The 17,662-nt window shown below is 55.0% G+C and overlaps 1 protein-coding gene across 1 annotated transcript; it reads left to right on the top strand.

Moving 5' to 3' along the window:
- Nucleotides 1-1,295: 1,295 nt before the first annotated feature.
- On the top strand, nucleotides 1,296-6,553 carry LOC115655189. Its single transcript, XM_030570431.1, has 2 exons — nucleotides 1,296-5,302; nucleotides 6,194-6,553. The coding sequence occupies exon 1, from the start codon at nucleotides 3,775-3,777 to the stop codon at nucleotides 4,795-4,797; it is 1,023 nt and encodes a 340-aa protein (XP_030426291.1). The 5' UTR covers nucleotides 1,296-3,774; the 3' UTR covers nucleotides 4,798-5,302; nucleotides 6,194-6,553.
- The last annotated feature ends 11,109 nt before the right edge of the window (nucleotides 6,554-17,662 follow it).

Here is a 17,662-nt window from a genome sequence, read left to right as displayed (position 1 = left end):
AGATGTCTCGGAATTGCCAGATCAGGGACTGGATCCGCTAGGGGCCGCCAGGGGAAGGTGTATGATGCCCCTGATGGGCACTTGGAGAATATCTGGCCCTGGGGAGAGTTTCTCCCTGGCTGTGGCAGTCAGGGGCTGGCTCATGCCCTGGGGCAGGAGGGTTTGGGGCCCTTCCACGTCCCCTGTAATGTCACTTGGGACACCCACTCGTTAGCCACAGGAAACAACTGGCCCTTTTGGGGAACCTGCTGAGCTTTTGGCCTCTGTGGTTCCTTGTGGCAGTGAGTTCCGCAGGCTAACAGTGAATTTCCTTCTCTCAGCTGTTGGCCTTTTGCCTTTCATTCCAGTGGGCTCCCCCACAGGGGCACTGGAGCAGACCCTAACCCGGGGTGGGCAAACTTTTTGGCCACATCTGGGTATGGAAATTGTATGGTGGGCTGGTTCCCGGCCAGTCGAGCTGTGGGGGTGGCGTTTGGGGCAGGGGCAGTGTGTGGAGCCCTCTGGCTGCCCCTACGTGTAGGAGCCGGAGAGAGGACATGCCGCGGCTCCCAGAGCCACGCGGGGGGGGAGCTGCGGTACGTGCGGAGCAGGGCAAGCCCCAGGCTGCGCTCCCCAGCGAGAGCTCGAGGGCTGGATTAAAGTGTCTGAAGGGCCGGATGTGGCCCCCGGGCTGTAATTTGCCCACCCCTGCCCTTAGCCCGCCACCCCAACGGGCAGTTGACCCTGTGGAGGCCCCATGGCACAGGAAGGGCCCAAGGGCCGTGGCAGGTCTCCAGTATGAACTGGCCCCTCCCCCAACCAGACAACAAGGGGCCAGCTTGACTCGAAACCGTTCCCTTCACCCCAGCCCCCACTCACCACCCCTGCAGCCCAAGCAGCACCCAAGTCTGGGCAGGGAAAGGGCAGGTGTCCAGCCGTCAGCATGCGAAGGGGTGGCTGTGTGCACGCCAGCAAGGGTTTGGGTGTGGGCACGCCGGCGAGGGGGTGGGCATGCACAGAGGTAGGGGCGCGCCGGCGAGGGGGTGGGCATGGACAGAGGGGGCAGGGGAGCGTGCTAGTACAGTGGGGGCATGCACAGAGGCGGGGGGGCAGTCACAAGGGGGTGGGCATGCATAGGGGGTGTGCGCTGGTGAGGGGGGTTGCGTGCTGGTGAGGGGGTGGGCATGCATGTGGGGGTGCCAGCAAGGGGGGGTGCGGACTGGTGGGGGGGCTGCGTGCCGGCGAGGGGGTGGGCATGCACGGATCAAGCAGGAGTGTGCACCGGGGAGGGGGGGCATGCACAGAGGGGGCAGGGAGGCACGCCAGCGAGGGAGGGCACACATGGGGGGGGGTGGGATCTGCTGCCGGCCCTGCCCTGCCCCAGCAACTGCTGGCCGGAGCCCAGCAAGGCAAAGGGTGGGTCCCTGAGAGGGATGAGCCCAAGGGCAGGACTTGCTGGGCCCCTCCCTTCCCCTCCCCATTCCCCAGAGAAGGCCCATGCAGGATCAGGCCCACACGAGGCTGTTGCTAGGATGCTCCGGAGGGGCCCGGGATTTGTGTGGGGCACTCAGCGGGCAGCAGCTTCCTTGCCCCCCTGCTGGGAGCAGGACTCCTGTCTTGGGCTGTGAACACTTGGGGAACAGCTTGACTCAGGAATCCAGGCACTGCTGGCTCAGCGCCGAGACGTCCAGGGCCCCCTCGCGGGCGAGGTCAGCCTGTGCCAGCTTGGGGGGCCCACAAGACAAAGGCCATGGCTGTCACTGGCTCTGTGCTGCCCCCATCTCACAGGCATGGGCCCTCCAGCCCGCCCCCACGGCCATCCCCAGGCCATGAGCACCCCCTGCCCCATAGCTGCCTGCTGCCCCCACTGCTGCACGAGTAGGCTGGGGGCGCAGCCCCGCCCTGGCAGAGCTCAGTCTGGGAGGCTCTGGAGCAGCAGGGAAGAGGTATTCTGGGGGGTGCCTTTAGCAGGGCACACTTGGGGGGGTGTATTGGGGTGGGGGTACATGGCAGCTTACAGGGAGCTCGTGCTCTCTGGGATGCCCATTCCAGTATCACCCTACTGACACTATGGGGAGGGGGAGACTGGGGCATTGCTCAGGGAGTCCTTCCCCTGCCCCCCCACCTCCCTGGGGTGGAGTATGCAGCTTCCTCAGCCCAGCCCCCCAGCACTGAGAACCACCCCCCAACGAGCAGAGCCTGAGTAGCGTTACCACCTTTGACCTGCAAAAAGAACCAGGATGCAAGGCAAACCTGCTGCCACCCCAACCACAAGGCAACTCAGCAACCCCTCCCACCCACACCCCCTAAAAAACCAGCCACTTCCAGTACCCAGCGAGAGCACAGACAGACAACATTGCACATCTCCTCACATGCACGGGACTCAGCCCCTCTCTTGCACACGAGTGGGGCCCTTGCGGGGCTCTGGGCAGGCAGCTGCTGCATTTTCACCAGTTTGGATTGGTTCTCAGTCGTACTGCGGAAGCAGGAAAGCTGCAGCAGCTTCGGTCCGACACCGAAACTTTTACCACGAGCCAGCCCCGTGCGTTGGAAGAATAATGCAAATCCTTAGACCCACATAAAAAACCCGGCAGATTAAATTATTTTTCTGGCAAATTGATAAATCACTGGCCAGGCTGGTCAAATACCAACCAGATGGGAACCCACCTGGCACAGAGGAGGCACATACAGGCCTGACCGAAGTAGCAGGCTGCCCAGCGAGGGGCTGCCAGGACCACGGGGTGCTCAGGGCCTCCGGGAGCTGGGCCAGCTGCTCCTGGACCCCTGGCCATGGCTCGTTGCCTGCCACAGGGTCCCCATAGGTGGAGCACGCCCCCTCTGCAGCCTCCCCTGCCCCTGCCACAGGGACCCACTGAGCCAGGAGTCAGAGACCTGGCTCCAGCCACGCAGCGGAGCTTCTTAGGGGTCAGCACAGGTGCCTCCTGGCCTCCCGGGGCTCCCAGCAGGGTCCTGGGCCAGGCGTACCAGGGACCCCCGTGCGCTGAGGCCTAGGACCGCAGTGCCCTCCTGGGATCCTGTGTCCAGTTCTGGTGCCCACAATTCAAGAAGGATGTCGCTGAACGGGAGAGGGGTCAGAGAAGAGCCGTGAGAATGATGAACAGGTTGGCAAACAGCTGCATCAATTGAACTTCTCTTTGGGAGGCTACGGGTGATGCTCACCGTCTGGAAGTACCTATAGCTCTGCCGTCTAGCAGAGCGCTAACACCCTCCAATGGTTGGGGGCAGAAGCGAGACACATTCAGACAGGAAATGAAGGCGGATGTTTTAACGGTGAGAGTAATTAGCCATCGGAGCAGGTCCCCAAGGGCCGTGGTGGATCCTCCATCATGGACAACTTTTATCTCGAGACTGGCTGCGTTTTCAAAGGGGAACATGGAGCAGGTCTCTGGCCTGCGTGGTGCAGCATGATCACAACCGGCCCCTCTGCCCTTGCAATCCCTGCCTGGGGCTGTGACTCGCCCCCCCCCGTGGGCCCCCCCCACAGGGCCAGGAAGGGTGACTGCAGCAAGGTCAACCCATATGAGTAAAGCAGATGCATTCTTCCCCAGCTGCAGGAGGAGAGAGGCTGCCCATGGGTGCCTCTGCTGCCTGGACATGCCGGGGCTAATGGGACCCCCACACAGTGCAGCAAAGCCCCTCAGTCAGGCCTAGAACCATAGATTTAGCCTCCCCGTGAGGCCGCTTGGTGACAGAAACCACCAGCTCAGCAGCCTTGGGGCTGGGTTTAGGGCACAGCTAGCACCGGAGACATTAGCCTACGTCCCAAATCTCAGCATGGGCAGTTGGCCATGGCTTCCCGAAACTCAGCCTGTGGTTTCAGTTGGAAACTCATTGGTGTGTCTGTCACCTGCCTCTGTAATGCAGCCACCTCTGGAGTGGGGCGTGGCTGCTGCACAGCATGCCAGCATAGTGCAGGAAGGGGAGTGGGCATTGTATCAGATTGATGCAGCAGGGCTGGGGAGGAGTGGAATTTGGCCAGGAGGCGGGGATCAGGCCCCTGCTTCTGTTAAATCCCAGCAGCCAAGGCCCCCTGGTGTGGACATCCTCCCTCCTCCCCCCGCAGCCCCTCACCCTGAGTTGTGGCTGCAGAGCTTTTGTTTGCCACCAAGGTGCCTGGTGGGAAGCACAAAGCAGGAGAAGAGCTGGAGCCATCAGGTGAGCACTCACAGGCTCCTCCTGGGACGGACCTTTCCCCCACCCCCCAGTTCTCCCCGCCCAGTGCTCTCCCCAAGCCCTGGGGGAGGTGTATTAAAGACCCAGGCAGCCCCATCTGCAGGGGTGGCATGTGGGGAAGAGAGGCTTCTGCTCAGATCCTGCCAGCTAGACAGGCTGTGGCTTCCCGGCTTCCCCAGCATCGGCCTGGCTGTGACTCCAGCCCAAAGGCCTGGCACCCTCCTGGCCAGCACCCACTGCTCCATGAGCAGGAGGGGAAGGGGTCCCAGGAAGGGGTTACCCTGTCCCCATCTCCTCCAGCCAGCACCCCTCCCGCTGGGGCAGGCCCAGCCCCCAGGCCATCTGCCTAGGCTCAGCTCGCCCGCCATGTGCTCCGGGTGCTCTCAGGCACGGCTTGGCACGGCTTGGGGAAGGCAGGCGTGTCCATGTGGCTGCTGCAGAGAGCCCCTTCCCACCTCCCCTCTGGCCCCGGGTGCCCCGAGGGGCCAGCTGCGTCTGAGTGAGCAGCCCCACATGGCAGGAAGGGCCCAACCGCTCTCTAAGGCTCACGCATCCTGTGGGCACCAGCTGAGCCTGGCCCCAAACACATCATCTGGGGAGGCAGCTGAAACTTGGCCCAGGTGAGGCCGAGTCTCATCCCCTAACAGGGCCGGTTCCTCTAGGATCTGCCCCTCCCCGATCCCTGCTTGTCTCTGGGCCAGCCTGTCAGGCCCACCTTGCTGCCTGCAGTCCCACCAGCTCCCCACTGCCATGGGGCTGGGAAGGGCCCCGCCTCGCTCTTGGAGAGGGGAGAGCCGCTCCGGTTCACGCTGTGCTAACCGGTTCCTGGAGGGCCAGCTGTGGGAAGGGGTGGGGAGCAGGAGGAAGACGGCTACACCTGGGAGACTGCTGAGTGTTGCAGGCTGCCCCGACCCGGAGCCTGCCTGGACCTGAAGCCGGGTGCCCCGAGAAGAGAGAAGGACGACAGACCCTAAAATGAATGGCACTCTCGCAGCTGACGAGCCAGGCTGCCTAAGAGACCGCCCACCCGCCAGGATCCTGTCACCCGCTGCAGGCCGAGGCAGAGACAATGCGAGGGACCCAGGAGACCAAGACCCTGCCAGCTAGCGCTGGGCGGGTACCTCTTCCGGTCAGTATTGTGCGATATCACAGGGGGTCTCAACCTTTTTCTTTCTGAGCCCCCCTCCCCAACATACTAGAAAAACTCCACAACCCGTCCGTGCCACAACAACTGTTTTTCTGTATAGAAAAGCCAGGGCCAATGTTAGGGGGTAGCAAGCAGGGCAGCTGCCTGGGGCCCCACGCCACAGGAGCCCCTGTGAAGCCACATTGCTCAGGCTTCAGCTTCAGCCCAGAGTGGCGGGATCAGGGACCTGGGCTTTGTAGCCCACAGGATTACTTTGCTAGCTATTATACCCTACAAATCCAGCCAGCTGTATCAAATCATCTGCTTCTCTTTCTGAACGGATCCATTTCATATCTGATTCTTATATTTTATCAGTATTAATTCCTATGGAATTAGGATGTGTTGAGGTATAAGATATGTGTTTCCTAATAATTATACATAGAATAAGTTTTGCTGAAATGCAAGAAGCCTACGGGCCTGTATCCGGTAAGATCTGCTAAATAGCTAAAAGTATGATCCGTGAAGAGTAAGTCAGCATAAAAGCTGGCAACCTTTGGCATGGATAGAAATGGTCCCTGAACTTTGGGGAACCAAAGGGAGGAACTACACACAACACTGAACAGGTTTATCCGGCGCTGGTAACCACAGGGCACACCACAAACCTGGAAGTTGCCAAGAGAGCTAGGCTGGCAGTTTTTGGAGTGAGAGAATCCTTATTAATATGTAGGGAGTAAGTGTATAGGAGAAAGGTACGCCTAAATGTCTGAGGGTACAGAAATAAGATTGGGGTATAGAAGGTTGGGTCTGAATTACATAGCATCAGGATCCTATAAAACACCGTGTAAGGATATCATAGGGTGTTTTTTCTTTTCTTTGTTCCCCTATATTCTATAGATTTATCAGTTTATCTTCCATCACACTATCAGCTCAGCTTGTGCTGTACAGCAGAACTACTCAGCATCCCTAACTCTTGGGGAAGCCAGCACCATCCTGTTATCGCGTGTGCCAGGAGTGAGGCTGGTCACCTCCTATTACCAGGTTCTCAAGGAAAGGCATGAGTTTGTTAGGTTAAGGTACTTACAATAGGAAAGTTACCACCAGGAGTTCTGGGATTCTCTTACTGTTTTGCACTCATAAGTTTAATAGTATTTATTATTCTTTTGTTCATCTCAATAAAGTTTTTATCAAATTAGTATTGTCCTCAGTGTAAGAGCTTTTGCCAAGCACCCCGAGAGTCCTCTCCCGATATAGAGCTCTGAGGTCTTGGACCCTGTGGTCTGAATTGGACAAGAACCTATAAATGTTCTGGTTGGAGGCGATCAGTGGTCAACCAGAACAACTAGCCCATAACGTTCAGGTCAACAGCTTCAGCCCCAAGCAACGGGACTTCAGCTTTCTGCCGAGAGCCCCAGTGAGTCTAATGCTGGCCCTAATTGGCAGACCCCTGAAACCTGGTCACGGCCCCACATAAACCAGCCCCAACTACATCATCCCAGTCAGGGCCTTGTCAAGCCTGACCTTAAAAACCTCTAAGGATGATGATTCTACCACCTCCTTATGTAACCCATTCCAATACTTCACTACCTGCCTAATGAAATAGTTTTTCCTAATATCCACCTAGACCTCCCTACTGAAACTTGAGATCATTGCTCCTTGTTCTGTCATCTGCCACCACTGAGAACAGCCAAGCTCCATCCTCTTTGGAACTCCCCTTCAGGTAGTTGAAGGCTGCTATCAAATCCCCCCTCATCCTTCTCTTCTGCAGACTAAACAATCCCAGTTCCCTCAGCCTCTCCTCATAAGTCATGTGCCCCAGTCCCCTGATCATTTTCATTGTCCTCTGCTGGACTCTCTCCAATTTGTCCACATCCCGTCTGTAGCGGGGGGCCCAAAACTGGACACAATACTCCAGGTGTGGCCTCACCAGTGCCAAATAGAGGGGAATGATCACATCCCTCGATCTGCTTGCAATGCCCCTAATGCAGCCCAATATGCCGTTGGCCTTCCTGGCAACAAGGACACACTGCTGACTCATATCCAGCTTCTCATCCACTGTAACCCCAGGTCCTTTTCTACAGAACTGCCACTTAGCCAGTCAGCAGGGTGGCAAGTTATATGGGCCCGTGGTGCCTGGGCTTCAGGAATATTCAGGGCCCGGCCGCCCCAATTTTCAGGGCTGGGTCTCTCAGCCCCGCCTGCTGCCCTTGGGCAATTTAAAAGGTCCTGGGGACCCCTGCTGCCACCACTGGCAGCATGGCCCTGTGGCCCCTGGTGGGCGGGGGAGTCTCCATGTGCTGCCCCCCGCAAGTACTGACTCTGCCATTGGAACTGCAAGCAATGGGAGCAACAAGGGTGGTGCCTGCAGGCAGTGGAGATCCCCCACAATCCCTGCCTAGGAGCCACTGCCAGAAGGGGGGCGGGTTGCTTTCGGGAGGTGCCTAAGGTAAGCACTGCATTCCTCACCCCATCCCGCAGCCCAACCCCCTGCCCCAGTCCTGAACCTGCACCCAAACTCCCCCCCCCAGAGCCTACCCCCACGCCCCCTCCTGCATGCCAACCCCCTGCCCCAGCCCAGAGCCCACCCCCAGCACCCAAACTCCCCCCCAGAGCCTTAGGCTTGGGGGGGCGGGACTTGGACCTGTTCTGGGCATCACCAAAAATTATACAAACCTGCCGCCCCTGCTAGTCAGTCTCTTGCCTGTAGCGGTGCCTGGGGTTCTTCCTTCCTAAGTGCAGGACTCTGCACTTGTCTTTGTTGAACCTCATCAGATTTCTTTTGGCCCAATCCTCCAATTTGTCTAGGTCACTCTGGACCCTATCCCCACCCTACAGTGTATCTACCTCTCCCTGCAGCTTAGTGTCATCCACAAACTTGCTGTGGGTGCAATTCACCCCATCATCCAGATCATTAAAGAAGATGTTGAACAAAACCAGCCCCAGGACCGACCCTTGGGGCACTCTGCTTGAAACCAGCTGCCAACTAGACATGGAGCCATTGATCACTACCCGCTGAGCCCGACGATCTAGCCAGCGTTCTATCCACTTTATAATCCAATCATCCAGCCCATACTTCTTTAACTTGCTGGCAAGAATACCATGGGAGACCATATCAAAAGCTTTGCTAAAGTCAAGGAATAACACGTCCACTGCTTTCCCCTCATCCACAGAGCAAGTTATCTCCTCATAGAAGGCAATTAGGTTAGTCAGGCATGACTTGCCCTTGGTGAATCCATGCTGACTGTTCCTGATCACTTTCCTCTCCTCTAAGTGCTTCAGAATTGATTTCTTGAGGACCTGCTCCATGATTTTTCCAGGGACTGAGGTGAGGCTGACTGGCCTGTAGTTCCCCAGATCCTCCTCCTTCCCTTTTTTAAAGATGGGCACTACATTAGCCTTTTTCCAGTCATCTGGGACCTCCCCTGATCGCCATGAGTTTTCAGAGATAATGGCCAATGGCTCTGCAATCACATCCACCAACTCCTTTAGCACCCTTGGATGCAGCATGTCCAGCCCCATGGACTTGTGCTCGTTCAGTTTTTCTAAATAGTCCTGACCCACTTCTTTCTCCACAGAGGGCTGGTCACCTCCTCCCCATGCTGTGCTGCCCAGTGCAGCAGTCTGGGAGCTGACCTTGTTCGTGAAGACAGAGGCAAAAAAAATCATTGAGTACATTAGCTTTTTCCACATTCTCTGTCACTAGTTTGCCTCCCTCATTCAGTGAGGGGCCCACACTTTCCTTGACTTTCTTCTTGTTGCTAACATACCTGTAGAAACCCTTCTTGTTACCCTTCACATCTCTTGCTAGCTGCAACTCCAGTGTGATTTGGCCTTCCTGATTACACCCCTGCATGCTCAAGCAATATGGTTAAGAACCACAGACAGCTGCAGCAGCCCAGGAGCCAGCAAACCGAGCTGTAAACAGGGGAGTCTGAGTGGGAGTTTACAGGGGGAGTTTGGGAGAAGACCAAGAGAAGCAGCAGAGGAACACACCAGCTACTGAAGGGAGTGTGCAGTGTTCTAGCAGTGCCTTGGTGCTTGTTGGGGGTTTGTTTTGCTGTGGGTGGTAGTGTTTTGGGTTGGTTTGTGTTTCCCAGATTTACAGGATTTAGGTGGGAAGCCTATGACAGAGACAGAGGCAGCAGTTGTAGTGACCCAAGCAGTGGGAGACACAATGAGGATGACTGGACATGGAAGCTGTGGCATGTACATGATCCTGGAGGGGGTACCCGAAAACAGGGTTGTCTGCATGAAGTGCTGCCTGATGGAGCTGATGGAAGAAAAGATCCGAGGGCTGGAGATGCAGGTGGAAACTCTGGTCGAGTTTAGAAGGGGCTTCGAGCAGATGATGGAGCAAAGACAGATGGTCAAGGGGAAAAGCTCAGACTTGCAGATGGAAGCAGGAACTTCTGAGGGGAGACTGCTGGGTGAGGAACATGGACGGTGGAAGCATGTGACTAAGAGAACCAGGCAGAGGGAAAGACGGGCCAGTGAAGGAGAAATAGAGCTCAGGAACAGGTTTGCAGAGTTGGAACATGAAGAAGGGGCACAGCAGATAGTTGCTGAAGGTGAGAGGGCAAGGAAGAGCAGCTAGTCCTATAGGAAGAGGGGAAGAGGCAGTGGAGACAGCACCAAATATGAGCTGCAGGAGGATACGGGATGGGTTGCGGAGGATTGCAAGGGTGAATAGAAATCGGGAGGACTTGCAGCCAGAGGGAACAGGGGATAGACAGGAGAATTGCACTCTCACCAGGAAAAGGCATGTCTACGTGATTGGAGAATCCTTACAGAGAAGAATAGACAGGCCTGTAACTAGAGCTGATCCAGAGAACAGAAGGGTGTGCTGTCTGCCGGGGGCTAAGATACGGGATGTAGACCGAAGGCTGAAGAGGATTCTAACGGGAGCGGGAAAGAATCTGCTGATTGTCCTTCATGTGGGAACGAGTGATACGGCTAGATTCTTGCTGGAACGTATCAAGGGAGACTATGCCAGGCTGGGGAAGACACTTAAGGAAATTGAGACTCAGGTGATCTTCAGTGGGATTCTGCCGGTTCCTAGAGAAGGGCAACAAAGGTGTGACAAGATTATGGTGATCAACAGATGGCTCAGGCAGTGGTGCTATAAGGATGGCTTTGGGATGTATGGCCACTGGGAAGCATTCATGGACAGAGGACTGTTCTCTCAGGATGGACTTCACCTGAATAAGGAGGGAAATAGACTTCCAGGATGGAGGCTGGCACAACTGATTCAGAGAGTTTTAAACTAGGAATTTGGGGGAGATGGTTGGGAGATGTCCAGATAATCTCCACGCCGGATTTTAACATTGAGAGGGAAGAAAACGAAGCAAGAAAGGATACAGCCATGGACAGAAGAATGGACATAAGGAGGAAAGGTAGTGTAGATACCAGTCTAATAGGTGATACTGGTGATAGAATGTCTGTGCCTAACTAGATAAAGAATGTCAGTGAAGCCAAACAGCAAGAATTAAGATGTCTGTACACTAATGCGAGGAGCCTAGGTAACAAAATGGAGGAACTAGAGCTACTGGTGCAGGAAGTGAAACCAGATATTATAGTGTGATGCAGTAGGGACTGTCTGTGTGGGGAGTGGGAGAGCAGGGGAGGACTTTAGGGGATGGATGATGCCAGGGCCTGTAACCTGAGCTAGGTAAGGGAGGGGAAAGGTCAACACCTTTGCCCGGGAAGGGGACAAAGCAAGGGAGTGGCAGGAGGGAAGCAGTTTGAGTTTGGGCTTGGGGCTGGATGGGTGGAATTCAGGGTATCCTAGCTAGGATCCAAGCACCCTGAAAGCCCAGAAGGACTCGGTGGAGGGGTCCTGACTGTGCCTGCAAGCTCTGCTGTAACCGGTGTTTCTGTTGTCCAATAAACCTTCTGTTTTACTGGCTGGCCGAGAGTCACTGTGGGTCCCAGGAAGAGGGGTGCAGGGCTGGACTCCCCCACACTCCGTGACATATAGGGATAACAGAAACATGGTGGAATAGTAGTCATGACTGGAGTACAGGTATTGAAGGCTATGTGCTGTTCAGGAAAGATAGAAATAAAGGCAAAGTTGGTGGAGTAGCATTGTACATCAATGAGGAGGTTAACTGTAAAGAAATACGAAGTGATGGAATGGACAAGACAGAGTCTGTCTGGGCAAAACTCACATTGGGGAAGCAAGCTACTAGAGCCTTCCCTGAGATAGTGCTTGGGGTGTGCTACAGACCGCTGGGATCTGATCTGGATATGGATAGAGACCTCTTTAATGTAGTAAACACTAATGGGAAATGTGTGATCATGGGAGACTTTAACTTCCCAGATATAGACTGGAGGACAAGGGCTAGTAACAATAATAGGGCTCAGATTTTCCTGGATGTGATAGCTGATGGATTTCTTCACCAAGTAATTGCTGAACCAACAAGAGGGGATGCCATTTTAGATTTGGTTTTGGTGAGTAGTGAGGACCTCATAGAAGAAATGGTTGTAGGGGACAACCTTGGTTCGAGTGATCATGAGCTAATTCAGTTCAAACTAGATGGAAGGATAAACAAAAATAGATCTGGGGCTGGGGTTTTTTATTTCAAAAGGGCTAACTTTAAAGAATTAAGGAAATTAGTTAGGGAAGTGGATTGGACTGAAGAACTTGGGGATCTAAAGGCGGAGGAGACCTGGAATTACTTCAAGTCAAAGTTGCAGAAACTATCGGAAGCCTGCATCCCAAGAAAGGGGGAAAAAAACATAGGCAGGAGTTGTAGACCAAGCTGGATGAGCAAGCATCTCAGAGAGGTGATTAACAAAAAGCAGAAAGCCTACAAGGAGTGGAAGAAGGGAGTGATCAGCAAGGAAAGCTACCTCAGTGAGGTCAGAACATGTAGGGATAAAGTGAGAAAGGCCAAAAGCCATGTAGAGTTGAACCTTGCAAAGGGAATTAAAACCAATAGTAAAAGGTTCTATAGCCATATAAATAAAAAGAAAACAAAGAAAGAAGAAGTAGAACCACTAAACACTGAGGATGGAATGGAGGTTAAGGATAATCTAGGCATGGCCCAATATCTAAACAAATACTTTGCTTCAGTCTTTAATGAAGCTAATGAGGATCTTGGGGATAATGGTAGGATGACAAATAGGAATGAGGCTATGGAGGTAGATATTACCACATCCGAGGTAGAAGCCAAACTCAAACAGTTTAATGGGACGAAATCAGGGGGCCCAGATAACCTTCATCCAAGAATATTAAAGGAACTGGCACATGAAATTGCGAGCCCATTAGCAAGAATTTTGAATGAATTGGTAAACTCAGGGGTTGTACCGTACGACTGGAGAATTGCTAACATAGTTCCTATCTTTAAGAAAGGGGAAAAAGGTGATCTGGGCAACTACAGGCCTGTCAGTTTGACATCTGTAGCATGCAAGGCCTTGGAAAAAATTTTGAAGGGAAAAAGTAGTCAAGGACATTGAGGTCAATGGTAACTGGGACAAAATACAACATGGCTTTACAAAAGGTAGATCGTGCCAAACCAACCTGATCTCCTTCTTTGAGAAGGTAACAGATTTTGTAGACGAAGGAAACGCAGTGGATCTAATTTACCTCGATTTCAGTAAGGCATTTGACACAGTTCCACATGGGGAATTATTAGTTAAATTGGAAAAGATGGGAATCAATATGAAAACTGAAAGGCGGATAAGGAACTGGTTAAAGGGGAGACTCCAACGGGTCGTACTGAAGGGTGAACTGTCAGGCTGGAAGGAGGTTACTAGTGGAGTTCCTCAGGGATCGGTTTTGGGACCAATCTTATTTAATCTTTTTATTACTGACCTTGGCACAAAAAGTGGGAATGTGCTAATAAAGTTTGCGGATGACACAAAGCTGGGAGGTATTGCTAACACAGAGAAGGACCGGGATATCCTACAGGAAGATCTGGATGACTTTGTAAACTGGAGTAATAGTAATAGGATGAAATTTAATAGTGAAAAGTGCAAGGTCATGCATTTAGAGATTAATAACAAGAACTATTGTTATAAACTGGGGAGGCATCAGTTGGAAGTAACAGAGGAGAATAAGGACCTCGGAGTATTGGTTGATCACAGGATGACTACGAGCCACCAAACTAATGCGGTCTTGGGATGCATTAGGTGAGGTATTTCCAGCAAAGATAAGGAGGTGTTAGTACCATTATACAAGGCACTGGTGAGGCCTCATCTGGAATACTGTGTGCAGTTCTGGTCTCCCATGTTTAAGAAGGATGAATTCAAACTGGAACAGGTTCAGAGAAGGGCTACTAGGATGATCCAATTAAAGGAGACTCAAAGAGGTTGACTTGTTTAGCCTAACCAAAAGAAGGCTGAGGGGAGATATGATTGCTCTCTATAAATATATCAGAGGAATAAATACAAGGGAGGGAGAGGAATTATTTAAGCTCAGTACCAATGTGGACACAAGAACAAATGGATATAAACTGGCCATCAGGAAGTTTAGACTTGAAATTAGATGAAGGTTTCTAACCATTAGAGGAGTGACGTTCTGGAACAGCCTTCCAAGGGGAGTAGTGGGGGCAAAAGACATATCTGGCTTCAAGACTAAGCTTGATAAGTTTATAGAGGGGAGGGGATGATGGGACAGTCTAATATTGGCAATTAATTGATCTTTGAGTATTAGCGGTAAATATGTCAAATGGCCTGTGATGGGATGTTAGATGGGGTGGGATCTGAGTTACTACAGAGAATTCTTTTCCACATGCTCAGGGTTTAGCTGATCCCCATATTTGAGGTCGGGAAGAAATTTTCCTCCAGGGCAGATTGGCAGAGGCCCTGGGGGGTTTTCACCTTCCTCTGCAGCGTGAGGCACGGGTCACTTGCTGGAGGATTCTCTGCACCTTGAAGTCTTTAAACCACAAATTGAGGACTTCAGTAGCTCAGACATAGGTCAGGGGTTTGTTACAGGCGTGGGTGGTTGAGATTCTGTGTCCTGAAGTGTGCAGGAGGTCAGACTAGATGATCATAATGCTCCCTTCTGACCTTAACGTCTATGAACTCTTTGAGCCACTGTGATATCACAATGCAACAGTACAGGGAGATTTAACCAGTGTTGCCTGGGTCCTGCCAGGGCATCACTATGTGTAGGCACCCTTAGCGTCTAGCCCATCACTCTCAGCCGGCTTAAAATGGCAGCCACGGAAATATCAAATCCCACAACCATTGGCCAACATCCCCCTCCACCACCACGTGCTTGCTGCCAGCCGCCCTGCTCAGATGGTTGCACTGCATGGCTGAGGCGTCAAACCAAGCTCTTTGTAGCTGCAGGCACAGAACGGGAAAAGCGCGAGATGAAGCATTCAGGGGCACAGTTCATTCGCCCCCTCAGCGTCTAGCTACACCGAGGTTTTAATGAGGGAAGTCGCTCGCCTCAAGCTGGAGAGACCTTTCCAAAGGCCCAGAGATTGCACTGCGCTGCCAGGCAATCATGGCTCCCTGGCACCCATGGGTGCGGAGCCGTTACTGCCTTGTTCTGTGCAGGGTTCACAATGATCTGTGGGCACCGGAAAAGAGAACAGAGGCAAAGGCAGCGCTCTGGTTTGGGATGCACACTGCACAAGAAGCTTTCCCCACCGATCCTGGAGCTTGGCGTTGCTTTTTCCACCAGCTGGGTGCGCTGGCCTGGTAAACTGCCTCGCTGCAAATCATTGTGATTTGAACGAGATCCTTCTCCACCTTTGGGGGAAGTACTCCAGGGGAATAGCCCTGACGCGAGCACTGCCTGCAGGGTGCCCATGCAATCCCTAACCTGCCCATCCAGACCCCCATCCTGCCAGCTCACCCCCACTGGGAACAAGCAATGTGGAGGAAAAGCAACGCTGGATCATTGTTGGCCTGGAGACTGGAGCCAGGACAATAACTATTGCTTGTGCTCATGTCCCGTCTCCTCCCCTAGCACCTGACACAGCATGGCCCCCACAGCAGGGGCCCTGTTGCTGGGTGAACACCCGGCATAGCCCTCGGGCAGAGAAAGGGGAGGAGGGACGCATCAGGCTGAAGACACAGGGGCAAAGGCTTTTGCCTGAATGTGGTAAAGGGAGCAGATAATCGGTGAGGGCCACAGCTGCTGGGGATCCTGGAGAAGCGAGAGCCTGGGCCCAAGCCAAGCACCCTCGGGTGCTGCCCAGTCTGGCACACCCCTCAACTGCCGAGTGTCCTGCTGCTGGGAACCTCTGCCCATGGGCTGCTTTGAGCCGCCTGGTCCCCAGCAGCACAGGCCATCTCCTCCCACGGCTCTGTCGCTGTCCCCCTCCGCCCCCCATGGGCACAGCACGCAGCCGGGGGCGCTGTGATCCCGCTACAGCCCAGAGCAGAGCTGGGACGGACACACCCCTTCCTTCACGGGGGCTCTGTCTGCCCTCGCTGGCCACAGTGACGGCCCAGGACCCCCAGCTTCCAGTCATGCCCCCACGTCTTGCCCTCAAACCAGCCCCCTGTGGAGCTACCTTGGCCTGGGCTTGGCCAGAGCCCCCCAGCTGGGCTCTGTCACAGACTCACAGATGTGCCCTCTCTTGGCCCCATGCGATCCCTGAGGGGAACCCCCTCCAGTGTGACAGCCCTTCATGGGGGTCCACTCTCTCCCGGGGTCCAGCCCCTCCACCTCCTGGAGCCGCAGCTCTCTGAGCCTCAGCACGTCTTTCTCTGCCGTGGGCCCCCTCTGGGAGTCCCCTCGCTCTGGACCCCCCGGGGCCTCCACTCCCAGAGGGAATAATGCCCCCCCCCCCACACACACACTGTTCTCTAGCCTGGAGTGACTCTCAGCCAGCGTAACACAGGAGGGTTTAATGAGCGTCTGAACCCAGCACAGGAAACTCTCCGGCCTCAGGCCTGGCCTCCCTCAGCCCAGCACATCCCAGTCCCCCTGCAGCCAGGGGGGCTCTGCCTGCTCCCCCTCTCCAGCCCAGAGCCTCCCTTCTGGGCAGCTGATATCCCCGGCCCCAAGCCCCCTCTGTCCATTGTCTTCTCTCCAGGGACACAGGGTCACCTGGGCCTCCTCTCCCCTCTTCTGTCCTCTGGCTGGAACTGGCTGGTCAGGTCACCGGGGTCCTCTCCCCGCAGCCCATTGTCCTCCCACTGGCCAGAACCGGCTGGGACTCCTGAGCTGGGTCACCAGTCACTGGGGTCTCCATCCTCCAGGCCATCGGCCGGGGTCCTGTGTGCCAACAACCCCCCTCTCCCCTCCCCTGTTAAACCAGTAACCCCCGGGGACACTGAGTCCCACCCCCGGTGCCTGCAAACCATTGGAGCACACAGAAACCCCCCACTTCGTCACAGGCTCGACCCCTGCAAACGCTCCAGCCACTGCTCTGGTCACATGGCAACTGCCCAAGCCATGCCCAGCTGCTGGTACGTGTGTGTGTGTGCGTGTGTGTGTGTGTGTGTGACACCGCCCCCGGCAGGCTGGGAGGAGGGGTGTGTGTGTGTGTGACACTGCCCGGGGCAGGCTGGGAGGAGGGGTGTGTGTATGTGTGAGACACCACCCCCAGCAGGCTTGGAGAAGGGGTGTGTGTGTGTGTGTGTGTGTGTGTTTGTGACACACCACCCAGGGCAGCGTAGGAGGAGGGGTGTGTGTATGTGTGAGACACCACCCCCAGCAGGCTGGGAGGAGAGGTGTGTGTGTGTGTGTGTGTGACACCGCCCCCAGCAGGCTGGGAGGAGGGGTGTGTGTGTGTGTGTGTGTGTGTGTGTGTGTGTGTGTGTGTGTGTGTGTGACACCGCCCCCGGCAGGCTTGGAGAAGGGGTGTGTGTGTGTGAGACACCGCCCCCAGCAGGCTTGGAGAAGGGGTGTGTGTGTGTGTGACACCGCCCCCGGCAGGCTTGGAGAAGGGGGGTGTGTGTGTGAGACACCGCCCCCAGCAGGCTTGGAGAAGGGGTGTGTGTGTGTGTGTGTGTGTGTGTGTGTGTGTGTGTGTGTGTGTGTGTGTGTGTGTGTGAGACACCGCCCGGGGCAGGCTACGAGGAGGGGTGTGTGCGTGTGTGTGTGACACCACCCCTGGCAGGCTGGGAGGAGGGGTGTGTGTGTGTGAGACACCGCCCCCGGCAGGCTGGGAGGAGGTGTGTGTGTGTGCGCGTGTGTGTGTGTGTGTGTGTGATACCGCCCCTGGCAGGCTGGGAGGAGGGGTGTGTGTGTGTGTGTGACACCGCCCCCAGCAGGCTTGGAGATGGGGTGTGTGTGTGTGTGTGTGTGTGTGTGTGTGTGTGTGTGTGTGTGTGTGTGACACCGCCCGGGGCAGGCTACGAGGAGGGGTGTGTGCGTGTGTGTGTGTGACACCACCCCTGGCAGGCTGGGAGGAGGGGTGTGTGTATGTGTGAGACCCCGCCCCCAGCAGGCTT

The sequence above is a fragment of the Gopherus evgoodei genome, chromosome 7 (genome assembly GCF_007399415.2).
Source record: "Gopherus evgoodei ecotype Sinaloan lineage chromosome 7, rGopEvg1_v1.p, whole genome shotgun sequence".
NCBI lineage: Eukaryota > Metazoa > Chordata > Testudines > Testudinidae > Gopherus > Gopherus evgoodei.
Note: the sequence above shows the minus strand (reverse complement) of the source record. Positions and strands in the feature narration are given on the sequence as shown.